The sequence below is a fragment of the Choristoneura fumiferana genome, chromosome 4, assembly GCF_025370935.1.
Source record: "Choristoneura fumiferana chromosome 4, NRCan_CFum_1, whole genome shotgun sequence".
Classification (NCBI taxonomy): domain Eukaryota; kingdom Metazoa; phylum Arthropoda; class Insecta; order Lepidoptera; family Tortricidae; genus Choristoneura; species Choristoneura fumiferana.
In genome coordinates this window covers 15,486,828-15,503,445 of record NC_133475.1, presented here as the reverse complement: position 1 = coordinate 15,503,445, position 16,618 = coordinate 15,486,828, and the positions used below count along the sequence as shown (strand labels likewise).

General features: G+C 35.3%; 2 protein-coding genes across 16 annotated transcripts in view; one reads left to right on the top strand and one right to left on the bottom strand.

Annotated features, from left to right (window-relative positions):
- LOC141427563 (uncharacterized) overlaps nucleotides 1-16,618 on the bottom strand; it is a 271,369-nt gene that overhangs the window by 33,974 nt on the left and 220,777 nt on the right. The window lies entirely within an intron of this gene.
- LOC141427561 (uncharacterized) overlaps nucleotides 1-16,618 on the top strand; it is a 38,697-nt gene that overhangs the window by 10,928 nt on the left and 11,151 nt on the right. The window contains exons 1-3 of one of the 11 annotated variants that reach the window (XM_074087119.1): nucleotides 9,745-9,925; nucleotides 10,885-10,953; nucleotides 13,472-13,531. The exons of 3 other annotated variants lie outside the window; for them this stretch is intronic. In XM_074087119.1, coding sequence (XP_073943220.1) covers nucleotides 9,834-9,925; nucleotides 10,885-10,953; nucleotides 13,472-13,531 — 221 coding nt within the window. In that variant the 5' untranslated portion in view covers nucleotides 9,745-9,833. Of the gene's footprint in view, nucleotides 1-9,744; nucleotides 9,926-10,884; nucleotides 10,954-12,664; nucleotides 13,118-13,471; nucleotides 13,532-16,618 lie in introns of those variants that run through there. 7 more of the 11 variants (XM_074087120.1, XM_074087121.1, XM_074087123.1 and 4 more) reach the window with 7 other exon arrangements.

The window sequence follows — 16,618 nt, the reverse complement described above, 5'->3', positions numbered from 1 at the left end:
TTGGTCTCAACGTGATCAATCGGATATACCGTTTTTGAGAAAACTGCGCTTCTCAACAAAAGGACGTAAGTGCCGTGAAGATACGCTCTTTTTCCGGTAATAGATTTTAAGACTGTAGTTTTTTAATTGTGTTATAACGCACAAAATATTACTTGTTTTATTTCGAAATGGCTACGGAACCCTATCTTGGGCGTGTCCGACACGCTCTTGACCGGTTTTTTATGACTTTACCTACATGTAGTAACTTCCTAATATTTAAAAAACACTAATACTCTACGTAAAACATAGCATAAAATAGGCTACAAGGCTTAATGACCTAAGCAATACTTATACTACTCGTATCTTCTTATTATGTCGTTACACTTTTGACAGAGCGATCCTGATTGTCCGTTAAGGATTAGTACCTACTTATAAGTAGTGAAACTTCATGACGACTTTCCTGGGAAAATGGTGTGATGGTTCTTCCTTCCATTCCACAGTGCTGGATTCCGGCGTTTGTAGTTGGCAAAAGGAAATGGTACTCCCCTCTCGAGTCGGGTACTTCAGTCGCCTTTTGCGACTCCCACGGGAAGTACCTAATGGATAATTTAGCCCTAATATATATCAACACAAGTTTCTCGTGTCAATTTCCTACGATATCATAATGAAATGAGGGATTAAGAAGTCGCAATAGCCAATGTGTGAGAAATACCTTTTAATATGAATGAGCATCCCTGTCCCTTATAGATAATAAAATAAACCAGTAGTGGTATGAATACATATTGTGGTAACGGATCATCCCCGACAGTTAGTTCATTCATCTGCAAACCGGATTCTACTAAACCGTTGATCTGTGAAGAGAATAAGGCTATGATTTTCTAAATAAAGGAACCTCGTTCATAAGTCGTCACTGCGCTCAGCGATAATCGCAACTTGACTCCTTTGATCAGGTGTTATTTGGAGTCAGGTGTCTTAAAGTTGAAGTCGGTCAATGTCAACGACAAGACAGTTGACTCTATGTCCTGATTCGTTTAAGGAGTACCCCATTACCCATAGACAGAAAACGTTTTCAACTCTGGCTAAACGAAAACGATATGTGTTAAGTAGCATAGTAGAAATAAGCAACCTGAGATATGTATGCATAGGAAAAAATCGTGTCTAGATTCCTGTCCAACAGTGGTGTAGGGGTAGCACGCAGCACGGAATGCTGAGGACCTGGGTTCGATTCCCAGTGCTGGTCTCTTTTTCTGGTTTTTCTGTGCATCCATGTCTCAGTTTGTATTTACGATAAAACGATATGTGTCACAATTAACTCTAAGACTCTTTTACAATGCAACCCTTCTAACTCGTCGCCACTTTGGTGGAGTCCGTGTCTCATTATAGATTGTATGTATTTTATTTTATTTATTTATATACATTCAAGTCATGTTCATTTACTTAATAATATAGATGTTACATGATTAGGTTGTAGGTGCAGGACACCCTGATAGGGTATATAATGTCAAATAGTTTCTTAATCTTAATAAGTATTTCATAGCATATTAAATCATCATTAAAGTAATTAGATATTTCATGTCAATGTACGAACATATAATAATTAAATAGCAAACAATGTCAAGTTACCGAAATTAAAATTACAATATGAACCAGAATAACAATTATAAAATAAATAAATAAAATGTTGAAAATTAAATCCCTGTTCAAAATCTAAAAACATTCTCAGATAGTATTTTGACTAATTTTGGCGTTTGTATTCCAATAGACAATTTAGTTAATTGACATAACTACAGGCCAAGTGCATAAATATTCTAAAGTCATTTACAATTTGTCATTAAAAAATTCATCGGCAGGGGTCGGACAAAAAGTGCCGATGACGACAAACCACTTATAGATGACTTCAAATAGTATTTTTGATTTTCATAAACAATTATCACTTATCATTTATCGACCTCTTTATTAAACAAAATGAAATTTATTTTTTTCACTGAATTCCATTGATTTTTTTACTATTATTTTGATACTTCATTAATGCTACTTTGTTACTACATGTCACACGGAAGTTTAAATAAAAACATCATCTTGTGTGCATGATTACGTCATTTTTACGTCATCTCCACTTTTTGTCCGACCCCTGTTCATCAGTTTTATATAGTAAGTAGTATTTTTCTATAAGCAAGTTTTTCAATTTAGTTTTAAATACTTTATCGCTAGTTTCTAATTTAATTGCGTCTGGTAATTCATTTGATATACGTATGCATCGGTAATATGGGCCATTTCTGAACATCGCAAGTTTTGTCTTTGGTACCAATAGTTGGTTTTTATTTTGTCGTTGCGATCTTAGTTCTTTCCGAACGTTAAACAGGTTTGAGTGTTTCCTAACAAATATTGCCGCTTCCAATATGTAAATTGAAAGTAGTATTAGGATTTTATGTTTTAAGAAATGTGGACGACAGCTATATATGTATGTAAACTCTTTATTGCACAAAATATGTAAAAAAACACAATTGCGTTCGTGCACACCTTTGTAATAAAATCACTGTAACGAGAACGTAGCACATTTTTAGAGTGTGTAGACAACTGTACCTATTAGTTAGCTAATATTTACAAAGCACATCAATCAAGGATAAGAAAGAACGAACGAATTCTTTTGACATTATTAAGATAAAACGGCAGTAAATCTTTTAGCAAATCTACTTGCGTCATATCTGACGACAATGTTACATGCGTTTTTATAGTTTTAAACGCTGACGTTTTATGATTTATCTGTCGTTTTGTAACAGCAAACATCTATCACTGTGTAATCGATCAAAAAAGCGGTTTACCGTTTTTTAAAACAGTTTCACGTAAGAAAAACATACAATAAGACTGCTTGTAACTGTAAGTCAAAATAAGTGTTTGGTGGTTTCAAACTTATTATATGTAATGAGAATAGTGTACCGTCCACCAATGCCGTTCAGAGCTACTTTTAAAACAACATTGTATAAAATTGGTCTATTTTGTGGAAGTAAGAAAAATATTACGATAATCTTGATCGTATTCCTTAGTTCATGTTTGCTTCCAACACACTATTAAACAAATTTGGCTCGATATATTTTAATGCCAGAGTGAGCTCTTACTTTACACAATTTAATTTACGAAAAAACTTACATTTAGACGTTAGTTAGAAAGTGAACAATGGGAAATAAAAGAAATAAAGGACGAAGAAAATCAAAAAAGCTATTATTCAAAAACAGGCTACTGTATCTGAGAGAAGTTGTAATGTAAGTGTGTATAAGTAGGTATAAATCGCTTCGTTTTGGCTCGATTTTTACGTACTTACATGAGTTCATACTTACGTCATGGTATATAGTGGACTTTGTCTTTCGCTTTGTCGCTATCCGTTCACCATCTAAATGATATTTCATCTTATTACAGTAAAAAAAATACGCACTGAGGTCTCTGAACCAGATGTTTCATCGAGCACTATTTTAGCACAGTAAGTACATTCTTTTTAAACACCTTATATATAAACAAGTATTTCAAAATCAAAGTCAAAATATCTTTATTCAATTTAGGCTATAACAAGCACTTATGAATGTCAAAAAAAATACCTACCACCCGTTCGGAAAAACCTGCAAGAAACTCAACGAGATATATATATATATATTATTTAAACAGATTTACAATATTACTACGAGTAAATTATGCCATCACAAGTATTTAACACAACTTAATTTTTAACACAGTAGATTCGCTATTTGAAGTAAGGGATCGCCAATGCGGATGGGAATTATTTCCAAATTTAGTTTATTAATAGTCGGGAAAAGTCACTTATTGATTGAATTTTATAATGGGCAAACTTATATAGACAACATTGCCACGTACGTCAGAAAGGTAGGCAAAGTTCTCACTAGGCTAGCATGAGATAGTCACATGTCAGGTGTTCCTATTATAGCTTCATTAAATTATACTTGGGTAATAAAATAAATCAATTCTCACTCACAGGTTACAAATTCTGCACTTTGAGCTTTTTATAATTAGTGTTAGTTTTCGAGTTTTGAGTTAAAACTCCAGTTTTATAAATCTAAAGTGTAATGAAAATTCAGTAGTCAGGTAAAGACAAACTACAAAGTACCGACAGTAATTTTAACCCTCACTTTCGAATTAGGTAAGTATATGGAGATAAAAGTTTAAATAAAAATTGATTAAAAATCCTAACTTAGGTGTTAACAATTTTGTGTCGATAGGTGTGGGAGGACCCTTATGCTCAATGTGGTTTTTAAATGACAAGATGTGATATGGTCACTTCTTTATAACTCGTACCTCAAAATCGATATTTTTTTTGAGTGAACTTTATGATCATTACGTCAAGGTTCAATTTTGTTGACATACTTATTTTAGATAAGAGATTTTTTCAAAGTACTCCTGATTTTATCTAAGAATATAACGATCTCACGCGACCAATATATGATATAATACGATATTTATTATTCCAAATGCAAGTCCATAGGTACACAATTGAAAACAATTAAATAGAACAAATCAAACTAAATTAAATTAAACAAATCAAATTGAAATAAATAAATAAAATGAATGAATATATGACGCAGATAACCTAACTATGTGGGGATTGTGGTGTACCGATTAAATCGTTCTCGTTCGAAAAGGTGTAAATAAGAAGAAACATATACCTACAGTTTGGCGGTAACATTACGGTTGCGGATATTCCGGATTCGGAACGAGGTTGCCGATTTTTTAGGCTGTCAATGCAATCCAACCTGGATATTTTGGACTAACCAGAAAGTATTTTCTGAAAGTGTCTCATTCACATTACGTTCACCTGATTGAGTATATTTGTGAGCATTTTAATGTACGATTCCTGAATAAGATTCTTTATAAATACCCACAAAAGGGTAACGTTAATGACTGACAAGCAGTCAGCAGTAAACCAGTGGAGCTAGAGTTGGAACTTGGCAGAAGTATTTCTTAAAGTTAAGGCCACGAAGTGAATGTTAGAATGTTGAATGTTAACGCGGTGGGCGTTTTCGCTTTTGTTTTTTAACCCCTGACGCAAAAAGAGGTGTGTTATAAGTTTGACCGCTATGTGTGTCTGTCTGTCTGTGTGTACCGTAGCTCTTAAACGGGTGAACCGATTTGAATGCGGTTTCTTTTATTTGAAAGCAAGTTTTCTAGCGATAGTTCTTAGACAAGTTTTATCAAAATCGGCTCAGCCGTTTTTGAGATATTGAACTTTGGAGTGACAATGTCGCGGGTGTTCCAACTTTTTGTCGTTTAGGTTATTTTTATATAAGAGGGGGCACTGGCAAACTGGCATAACGGGCATCTCGGCCGCGCAATGAATAGAGAACAAGCTCACCGCTCCGCTATCCAACTCACTACCCCCGGGGCCTCAGATTTGCACTATTGCAGAATTCCGAATTTACCTTATGTTATGATTTATTTATTTATGATATAAAAAATAATGTACCTACCTATGCGTAGATTTCTAAACTATCTTAACAACACGCGATTTCCACATGTCGAAATGGACACAATAATTTATGCAACAAAAATCACTTTCTACCATTGTCGGCGGCAGCGAAAGTGTCTTACATTATATGACTAATTGGTGTCGGACCGGTACGTACTTATTCGAAGTCGATCTTATTCTTGCTGAGGAAAATGATGTGTTAAGGTGAAGTATTGGAGAAGAAAATCGACCAAAGCTGTTTCACCAGGTCAATGTAAACATTGTAAATATTGAAATCATGCAAGCATACATTGCGGTGCTTGATTGGCCTATTTAAACTTTGAACTTGTTCATTCGTAACATTTTTCTTACATGTCTACACTAGGTTTTACATAACCACATAATTTTTACATAATGATCTTAAAAATATGTACAAAAGTCACTTGTTACACGATAGTATGTTCGTGCATTTAAAATCTAAAAAATAGACTGGCTAATTAGGTTCCTAATAATAAAATTCCTAATATTCAAAAAAATACCTTTATAGGTGTAGGTATTATTTCTTTAAGTAAGTGGTTACGTCGTACTCGTATTACATCGTGGGGTCAGCTTAGAAAGAACTGAATCCCTGGATGGATTTACGCAGCACGTGAGTGATTGCTAGTACCAAATCTCTGGTCTAGTCGTCAGGACAAACATGTCTTTTGCTATCGACATACTCTTTCCGTATCTCTTCTTTCCCTTCCTGTATTTCTCGAGCCCTGAGCTTTGTGTCAGCCATAAGAAGACGGCGCGGAGTAAGTTCCTTGATGAAGTTATCATTACATACTATCTCTCGGAAATCGTGCTCCACATCTTTTGACGTTCTTAACTAAGTCCCACGTTGGGTGCCAGTATAACGGGATGTGAAGCGGGGGCGAAGTTAAAGGCCAAACTAAAATTTAATTATTTTGTGTCCAAACACTTCACAGCTCAGCAAAAGCAAGACGCTAAGAAAACAATTGAATAAAATATGGCTACCCGCCAATATAGGGCTACTACAAAATTCGAAAATCGAAGTTCGCATCGTACCGTCCCTCTCACTCTCGTATTAAATAATAGTAGCGTCAGGAAAACAATATGAATCCTATTAAGGGAACCTCTATCCGTAATGAGTTTCTTAGTGGTCGTTCAGCCACCGGACTGGGAGGTAGTGTCTTTTACGCTTAAGCACGGCTTTTATAGTGTATTAAAGACGAGGCATTCGAAATCTTTGCACTTTATTTTACGATATTATAAAGGAGAGTACTTGACATACGCAAATGAAATTTTAATATGTTATTTTTCATTATAATATTCTACCGAACTGGGCGAGGATAACACAATTAGAGACAATTTGCTCGATAGATTTTTATTCCAAAGAAAGGTCTATTTTGTTTTTTTTTGCAAATTATTCCGAAACTATGCATAAGTATAAACACTTCGAAATTTCCAGAAACTGTAGAAATGTTACTTATCTAGCGAACTGGGTGTCATAATTTCATTTGCTGGCGTAGTTTATTTTATATAAATTAGGTATGTTATATTTTAGGGAGTTACGGCACTTATGCCTTTCTGTTCTGGCGACATAGTAGCACTTTCGTCTCTTTTTTTTGCACATGGAAGTAATTGATGCTATCTCATCGATACTCTGCCGTCAGTCGCCTCGCCTGCGAGGCTTGCCGACGACGGATGTGTGCCAAAATTACGCTCGCGTTGACTTCCCGCTGAAGATGTTGAAAAAGCTTTTTAAGCACGATTATGTTATTAAGTGTCGTGCTTTTTTTAAAATCTGTTTAGTTTAGGGTTTTAAGTGCATTCTTTTTTGCGAAATGGGTGCCAAATCGAAGAAAAGAAGTAAGAGAAAATTTAAGAATCTCAGAGAAAAAAATGGAACATGTTCTTGAGAGTCAAAAATAGTAAGTAAGTAGCTACCTACTAATCAATTAATTTTTCATTTTGAGTTTACTAGCTATAGCCGCGCCTAAAGTTTGGATTATTGCTTGCAAGTTGGGTTGGGATCTTAGATAATATAATTATGATATAAGTAACATAGATACTGTGCAAATACGAATCCTCAAGGTCTTCGGACACATCAGCCGTAATGAGGACTCCATGGAACGGCTTGTGGTGCAGGGGAAAGTCGAGGGCAAAAGATCTCGCGGACGCTCTCCGACACGGTGGACAGACCTCATCAAATCTGTGACGCACTCTAATATAAACGATTGCTCCCACTCTGTCAGACATCGGGCTCAGCAGTGGCATAGTAATCGATCGACCGAAGCATGACCACGACCACTCTGTCAAGAGTGAACGACTAAGAAGAGAGAAGAATAACATAGATACACAGTCCCGAAGAAAACTTTCTAATAAACACGGTTAACGTGACATTTGCAGCTGTATTCAGGTAGATGCCAATACCTATCACTTTAAAATTATTTTTATTGGTTGGTCAGAAGTAATATTAAGACATGGTTTCGCCAATACGGAAATCTGTATTAGGCAAAGGTACGAGTAGTAGGTAGATAAGTAGGTTATTATCACTCATGCTTTGTTGTCATTTATGTTAAAGTATATTTACTTATTTGTCAATGGTAGTTTATTGAATTTATATTAATACCCGCTGTTATCTTTATTCATCGGCGAGTGGAAACCCTGTGCTCTTGGCGCCAAACCGGTTTTGAGTCAACGGTGCCCAACGGAATATGAACGGATGTGTAAAATGATAAGTTTAAATTTCGCGTGCAAGTCGTAAGAGTAGGTAACGATTTATACCTAAACTTGACTTTTGTTAGAGAGAGTCCCTTCTGTACGGTAGTACTATTAGTTATTCTGTGGCACTGTACAGATAATTGGTGAATGCAACAGATTTATTGGTCACACGGAAGAAGTTACGAGTATGCGTTAAAGTGAAAAACACTGGCCACCTTATTATGTTTCAGGGATAAATTTGAATCAATACTGGAACAGATCTACAACGGAATGAAAATAGTAACAAAAAATTGAACCGACTACAAAAAACCATGAAAATAATTTTCTACCAGTCTGAAGTCGGTCGGTGCCTCAGCACGAGCCAGCAGGAGTGGACCTATGGTCATCTACCTCACCTACGCACTATATGTTGCGCTTCAATCACTCCTGCTGGCTCGTGCTGAGGCACCGACCGACTTCAGACTGGTAGAAAATTATTTTCATGGTTTTTTGTAGTCGGTTCAATTTTATGTTATAAATTTTTGTTTTCAAGCTTTTTAGTGTAAATAATCTAAGATACAATAGTTTAATATCAACTGCTCGTCACCTTTTACGAAAGATTGCTTTTTCCGATGCAGAGACGTTCATTATTGAGGAGTCCTGGTGCTTCACCACCCGTTGTACCATATGCATTACGAGGAGCATAAATTGCTTAGAAACTGTGTTAAAGTAATTAAAATTCAACCCGTGACATACTTGTTATTGAGTAGTAACTCCGACGCTCAACTGTGGTCTTCATCATCAGTTCCACTTCACCAAATGATGATTTTCAAGAACAAATGCACGAGTTACTACTGAATATATCCAATTTACTATAGGTTTCCCTACAACTACAAAATTTGAAAGTTCCCTCGATTTCCTTAAGAATCAATCATCAGATCCTGATTTGGTGCTTATGGGACCTAATTGAAAAGATTCCTAGACGATCGCAAAAAAAAATGTTCAAATCGGTTCATGAATAAATGACGGGAGTTCTGAGGTACCTAACAAAATTAAAAAAAATATACAACTGAATTGATAATCTCCTGCTTTTTTGAAGTCGGTTAAAAAAATAATGGAGTCGGCACTGACTGTTCTAGATTTGGACGACCATTCTGTCTGTACTATTCGGTTAGTCGCCATTTATGCTTATCTAGAGCTTGCAATAATCTAACTTTGTATGTTTCCTACTGTTATATTTTTACCCAACTATCGGGAACATAACCCTCATGTTTTTCAAGCGTAGGTATGTATGTTTATGTGTGTACGTATGTATTTCTATTTATTAGGTCCTCTATGCAGCTATCAAAAACACGATTGCTGAAAAAAACCTCGATAAATTATTTATTTGAAAACTAGCCTTCATTTACACGTTAAACCAAATATTATGAAAATTATTATGAATACCAGCACAAAATTTGCTTTATGAAATATTTTTTAGTAAATTTAGATTTATGCTTCATAAATTTTCAATGGGTTGAGTACATCAATCATACCAATTTATTTCGTCTTTGGTAAAATAAAACGGTTCAAGCGCTCGGCGGCGGCCAAGTATTGCCCAGTTGCCAGTACTTGCCAGTACATGCGTGATCGTAGTCGACGACGGACCTGTGCACATTTTTCTATCGCGCTAATACTACTTTAGACAGCAAGTAATATGGGTAATCGCAGTATTCAAAAAGTTAAGCGAAAGAGAAAACGTTTAAGTGAACTCAGAGAACATATGAGAAACATTAGAGTACCTAAACGGTAAGTATCTACATATATAACTCCTATTAAACTAGATTTTCATTTTGTGACCAAGCGGGACCGACATTATCCTCCTGTTTTTGTATATCGATTAATTGAAACACACACTTCAATCAATCAAGTTGATTTTTTAATATAAATTGTAGTTTTTATATAAAGTCAACAAATCTGTTTTGTCGCTTACATACACTAGCTAGCATTTGGTGTTTTTGTGTGGCGGCGTGCCCCCACTCAAACTCAATCGGCTCAGTCAGTCCGCTCTTGTCTAATGACAGCGTTGGACGTGTGTCAGTTTGACTGTTGCCGGCGTCGCAACCTGTGCTTTTGTTTTTGATCATTTTTGCTATTGAATATGGGCAAGAAGGCTGTAATACCTTCTAAAAGGAAAAGAAGAGCTCTCTTGATTGAGAAATGCAAGAAAATGACAGAGAAAAGTTAAGTTATATTGATACATTTAAGTACTTACCGTAAAAACTTGAAATAAAATTATTATGGAAGTCTCGCATTATATAGAATTCGAATACTATTTTTATTGTTCAAATATATTCATTCTAAGCCTCTTGCACGATACTTCAATGCACACGTAAGTCGAGGAAACTGAATCGCGTAAAATGGTGGGACCTTTTCGTAATCAAAAATCTAAATTTATGGTTCCCAAATGTCGAAATGATATCAGTACCTAGCACAAAGGTTCCACTCTGGTACAGTCAGCAGCACCAATATCTGACACAACAAGCTTGCATAAATAGCTGATACAACTCTATTTCTAGGGCCGGAAGGACGTGTCAGATATTTTTTCACGCTTCGCTGTGGCAGATATTAATGCTGGTGACTGTACGAGGTTCAGTTTTTTTGACTGTATATAAAGCTCGTGGTAAATTTCAAAGTTTTACCCGTAGTAATAATAAAATAATAAGCAATAGAAAGGTAATTATTATAGTATTTTTTTTATATTACAGAAGTCAAATTTATGCACGCAGTTTGGAGACATCCAGTGAAAATTACATATTATTCGAAAGTTTAGGAGGGTATGTATAATTTTGAACATGTAGCTACTTACTTGAAGATTAATTATTTATTTTAAATTCATCATCATCTGCCGAAAAACGTTCACTGTTGAACGAATGCCTCCTCCTAAGAACGCCACAATGAACGACAACTCGCCATGGCCACACATCCTCCGGTTACTTGCAAGTCTCGCGATATCGTCAGTCCACCTAGAAGGAGGCCTGTCAACAGTTTCATCTTCCGGTTTGTGGTCGCCACTAACTCGTGGTCGCTACTAACAAACAAAATATGTAATCCTAATCATTTCTTGACCACATCTCCAATTCTGATATTTTCTTTTGTTTAACTCTAACCTATTTAATAGACTTCTTAACTTGTTTTTGTAAGTGTGAAGTACCCGTTAGTTATACAGCGGGTTTATGGTGGATGCAGGTCGCTTACAACCGATGCAAATGGACGCATATGTACAACAGTGGATGTCCTACGGCTGCCCGGCTGATATGATGATGATGATGATAAATGATGTTGGCTCTAGAAGCATAATATAAAGCCAATGAGTTCTGCACCAGTGTAGAGGGTACTGAACTGAATACAGACGGAGGAAAGCAGACAGTTAAACGGAGCGGATATCTAAGAAAAGGTATGATTCACATTAGGACAGAAGAGCACTGGTTACTTGGCGCCAGGGCTTGAGTCATTTACGGTACATCATAATGGTGAATCAAGCTTAGAAATAGCTAAATATTACACATAAAATTTGTAATTCATTAAGTATAGTCAAGGGCAAAGATATCGACACGGCCAAAATTGCAAAAATATGTATACACGGCCTTAATGTTAAGTGCATAAAGTCGTGTATACATAGTTTTTTAACTTTGGCCGTGTCGATATCTTTGCCCTTGACTGTACATTAAAAACAATGTGAACAGGGCTGAAGTCTTTTTAGACGACGCGTGCAATATTACATTGTCATCTATGTCTATTGTCGCCGATACCTATAGTCACAAATTGTATAGTCGAATTCAGATATATCTTTACACTTTACTATCTTGACGCTGTCACTTCGTGTTTGAACTTATAAAATTGTCAGAAGACATACAGTGCTAAGTATTTTCGACCGGGTCTATACCTACTAGTTTAGATTTTGCATGGAATCTTATGTGATATTTTTATGGCAATATTTTTTTTTTCTTTCTGTGAGCGATCATTTCAAATAACGTAGATTTGCTCACTTGCTAATTTATAAAACTCGCACGATATTTCCTGCACAGTCTAAATCATAAGTGTTAAGTTTACATATCATAAGTATGAAATAAATATCAAGAGACATTATCATTGATCGATCGTGTCATATTCGCTTTCGTGAAATAAATCGTGAATTATTTCATCCGGTTTTGTAACTATCGTTGAGTAACTTCTTGAAACTTACTTTCACTTAGTAATGTCCAAAGCTTACAAACGGTAAAGGAAATGGTTTGATTTATAGAAAGCTTACGTTGGCTTTGCATATTCTTCTCATAAGAGGCGACCAACGCAACTCGCTGCTATTTTTAAAGAGACGTGGTATAAAATTGGTGAATTTCGTGGTAATAAAAAAAATATTATGATTATCTTGATCGTATTCCTGAGTTAGTCATTGCTTTCAAAACACGATTAAACTAATTTGGCTCGATTGATTTTATTGCCAAAGTGAGCTCTTACTTTGATTTAGAAACCAAAAATACTCCGTTATTTATAAAGACACTATATAAACAAATTACTAAGTCTGATTTACAGACAAAACGTAATAATAGTGCTATTGTGTTATTTCCAATCCAAATCGTAATTTCTTTGCATTTATTTTATTTGCAAATTTTTGATGAGTAAAGACTTACGCCAAGCCGACGACATATTGCTTCTCTGTCACTTCAACGCAGACAAACAGTGTGCGCTTAGGCGCGCTGCTAGACGGATCTGCGCCGCTTTTGACCACAATTCATTTACGAAAAAAAACTTTTTACATTTACACGTCACTCATCATTACATCATAATTCATAACACTAAATAAGGTTATCACTGTACTTTGTGTAATTTATTGTATTAAAGGTGTTTTAGGATAATGGGGAATAAATTAAATAGCGTAAGAAAAAAATCTAAAAAGCGCGTATTCAAAGACAGGCAACGGCATTTGACAGAAATTGTAAGGTAAGTGTGTTGTCTGTTACAAGAATTAGGTACAGTAAAATTGTGTTCGCCTTGTTTTGGCTCGAGAGTTGCTCATATTATGTAGCGGCAAAAAATCTATCATATTGTGATTTTTCTGTAAAATATTTCGAAATACATGAAACTAAAAACTGAATGCGTACTGTAAGAGACAACAAAGAGCTTCTATGGGCGTGTCTACACGTAAAACAGGGTCGGTATTTCCATGTCGGTATTACCCGGGCCGGGAAAGAGTGTCACCCGAACTCGCATTTGTCCTATTCTGACTACCTACTTTACTTTGACGCTACCTACCTATCTCTTCACCATCTAACTGATATTTTCATCCTATTACAGTAAAAAAAAACGCACTGAGGTTTCTGGACCAGATGTATCATCAAGCACTATTTTAGTACAGTAAGTACATTATTTTTAGACAGATACTAAATAATAAATAAATTTAACCATCATTGATTGAATTTTATAACGGGCAAACTTATTTCGACAACATTGCCCACGTGCGTTATAAAGGTAGGCACAAGAGCAAAGATGATGCAAAGAAGATGTGGATGTGATATTATGCTGCCGAAACTTCAAGCATTTTACATGGACGCAATATTGCCAGAATTGCGATCCACGGGTAGCACGGAATATGCCCTTAAGAGAGTCTAATGTCCCAGCTCAGTCCATAAGCAACAGAAGAAAAAATCTTAAAATTAAATGAAAATTTTAGATCGTGTACAGTCTAGGGCAAAGATATCGACACGGCCAAAGTTACAAAAATATGTATACACGACTTTATGCACTAAACATTAAGGCCGTGTATACATATTTTTGCAACTTTGGCCGTGTCGATATCTTTGCCCTTGACTGTACTAAATCGTCAATAGTAAGTATTTTACATGCCGAATGATCAATATTGGTCATTGACATAAAAAATATTAAAGGTTGGTACTTGGTATTAAAGCACCGATGAAACTCCAGTGTTGCCATGTTTTTGCAATTTCGGCTACGGAACCCTGACAAATGTGGCCAATTTACTCAACATAATGTCCATCTGTGATTGAAAACATTGCCCACCAGGCAATGGGGAATGGATGAAAATTTTAGAAACGCATGATACTTTTTTTATCGATAGGAAATAACTTTTCTAATTTACGATAGAAATATCAGATTTTTATGTAGCATCAATTATTTAAAAAAAATGAAAGAATTTTCTTTACCGCCAAATTATGACAGTCCTCGGATAATACCGACATGGAAATACAGACCCTGTTTTTCATCTACACACCCATAGAAGCTCATATCAGTTAGTTTGGTACTGAGGCTGACTAAAGTAGTTCCGAGAAAATACGATGGGAAATAATTAATTACCTATTACCTATTTTTAAATAATGGTAAAATGCTATGTTGGACAATATCGGATGGGTTAGTTCTAGCACTTGCATGGTTGGCTCTGAATTTTGAGCAAAAAAGTTCGCAGAACACCGTCAACTTTGCCTTAGGGCCATTTTTTTATAAAATTGATTGTGACCACATTCACCGATGAAATAAGAAGTACCTACTTACTTATAAGACGTAGTTTTTTTGTCGTTTTCTACTTAATACTTTGAGTATTTAGCTAGAATAAATACTCAGACTTAATAACGCTAGTGAAAGTTTTGTGTCATACTTCCTAGCGGTGACATGGCGTCGTATATGAAATTCAAACTCACATCAAGAAAATTTACGAAATATGTACTAAATTGTGTGCTAATTGAAAAAAAAAATGTACTTACTACATTTAGGTACGAGAAAAAATGGTCAATCTGTCACCGCCAGGAAGGATACTTCGTGTTACGCGCCTGTATTGTCGTTCCAATAGTTTATTTAACTTTTGACAGATCACGCACGTGAAGTTTTACAATAATTTTGCGGTACAATGGACTACAGAGAATACCGTACTTCATGGACGGGCACCGCTTTCTTAGTGATGTGCCATTCATAATGAATGACCATAGACTATAAAAACCGTTTTGAAGTAAATCGATTTTATAAATGAAACATACATTTAAAATTATTGTGATTATATTTTAGATCAAAATCATTTAAAAATAATAAATACATTAATATGAACAGCTGTAACTCGCCTACTATTACATAAACCCCCGTGGGTTTCCCAATAGCGGCATAATAATTTCATCGTATTTATAAAAAATGACTAGGGATTAAAAAGTAAAAACAACGAAAATAGGCACTGTAATACTATTTTTAATTATACCATGGCCATACCATTTTACCATGGGCGTCTCGTTGTGAGTGACAACAGACTGCAGGGCTACTACGAAACTTGAAGTTCGTATCGTACCGTCCCTCTCGCTCTCGTATTAAATAGTATAAGTGTCAGAGGGACCGCACGACACGAATTTCGAGTTTCGAGTTTCGTAGTAGCCCCGCTGGCGTCGCTGCCGTGTCCAGTGTTGCCGCTTCATAATTGACAAAATTACTAAAATTACCGTCGGAAGTGATAAACATTATTAACCTAACATAAATGGTTTATTTTAATAAGATAAATTAACTTAAACACCTGTGAATGTTTATAAAACAATGCAAAATGTTGAGCAAAAATAAAATATGAATGTGTTAAATCGATTAAAACTACTTCATGAATAAAATCGATAGTTAAAAGAAATTCAATCGGTAACGCATCAGAACATCACTATTTTAATTAGTACTCGAGCTGTCAAAAGTTAAACGATTGGAACAATTATAAGCGTTGAAAAGAACGGATCAAAATCTTGAACTATCATTTTAGAACTTTCTTTGAGGAACTTTTTTAAACAGTAGCTCGTCTCTTATCAATGAGTTTATTTATATAATATCACCAAGACATAGACGTCAGTACATAACATAGTGATATTTATCTATATATGCATCTAGCCCGACTACGATAAAACATTACCATTACTTGCAGTCGGGTAAAAAAAGCTGACACGAAATCATAAGCCGAGTTTAGACTTGCAAGAAAAGTGGTGCAAGTTGCATTACATTGCGAGGCCGTAAGCCAACGAGTTTGTAGTGGTCTACTAATAATTCAACTTGCACGATTTTTCTTGCAAGTCTAAACTCGGCTTTAAGAGGGTGACACGACCTAATTTTGTTGAAATTGATGTTATTTAAGCAGTTTTTTTAAGAACAACTATTTGTTCTAGCTTATTAAAAAATATATATTCATCATATTTCAAAGACCGTGGTCGGACTCGATACATAATTGGACGAAATAGGCTCGATAAAAACTAATTGGAAAGATTGGTCTTAAAATCATCGTTAAACGGTTCTATGTCTTTATTTTTAAAACGAATGGGTCTGCAATTAAAAACATGAAGTCAACATATTTATACCTAAACCACTAACGAGTCATATTTCACAAATAATCCATACTTTTTTTATTTCAATATTTATTTATTATTATCTTCTAAAACCCGGCTGCCCAGTAACAGCGACAGTGGGCTCTCGTTTACTCCG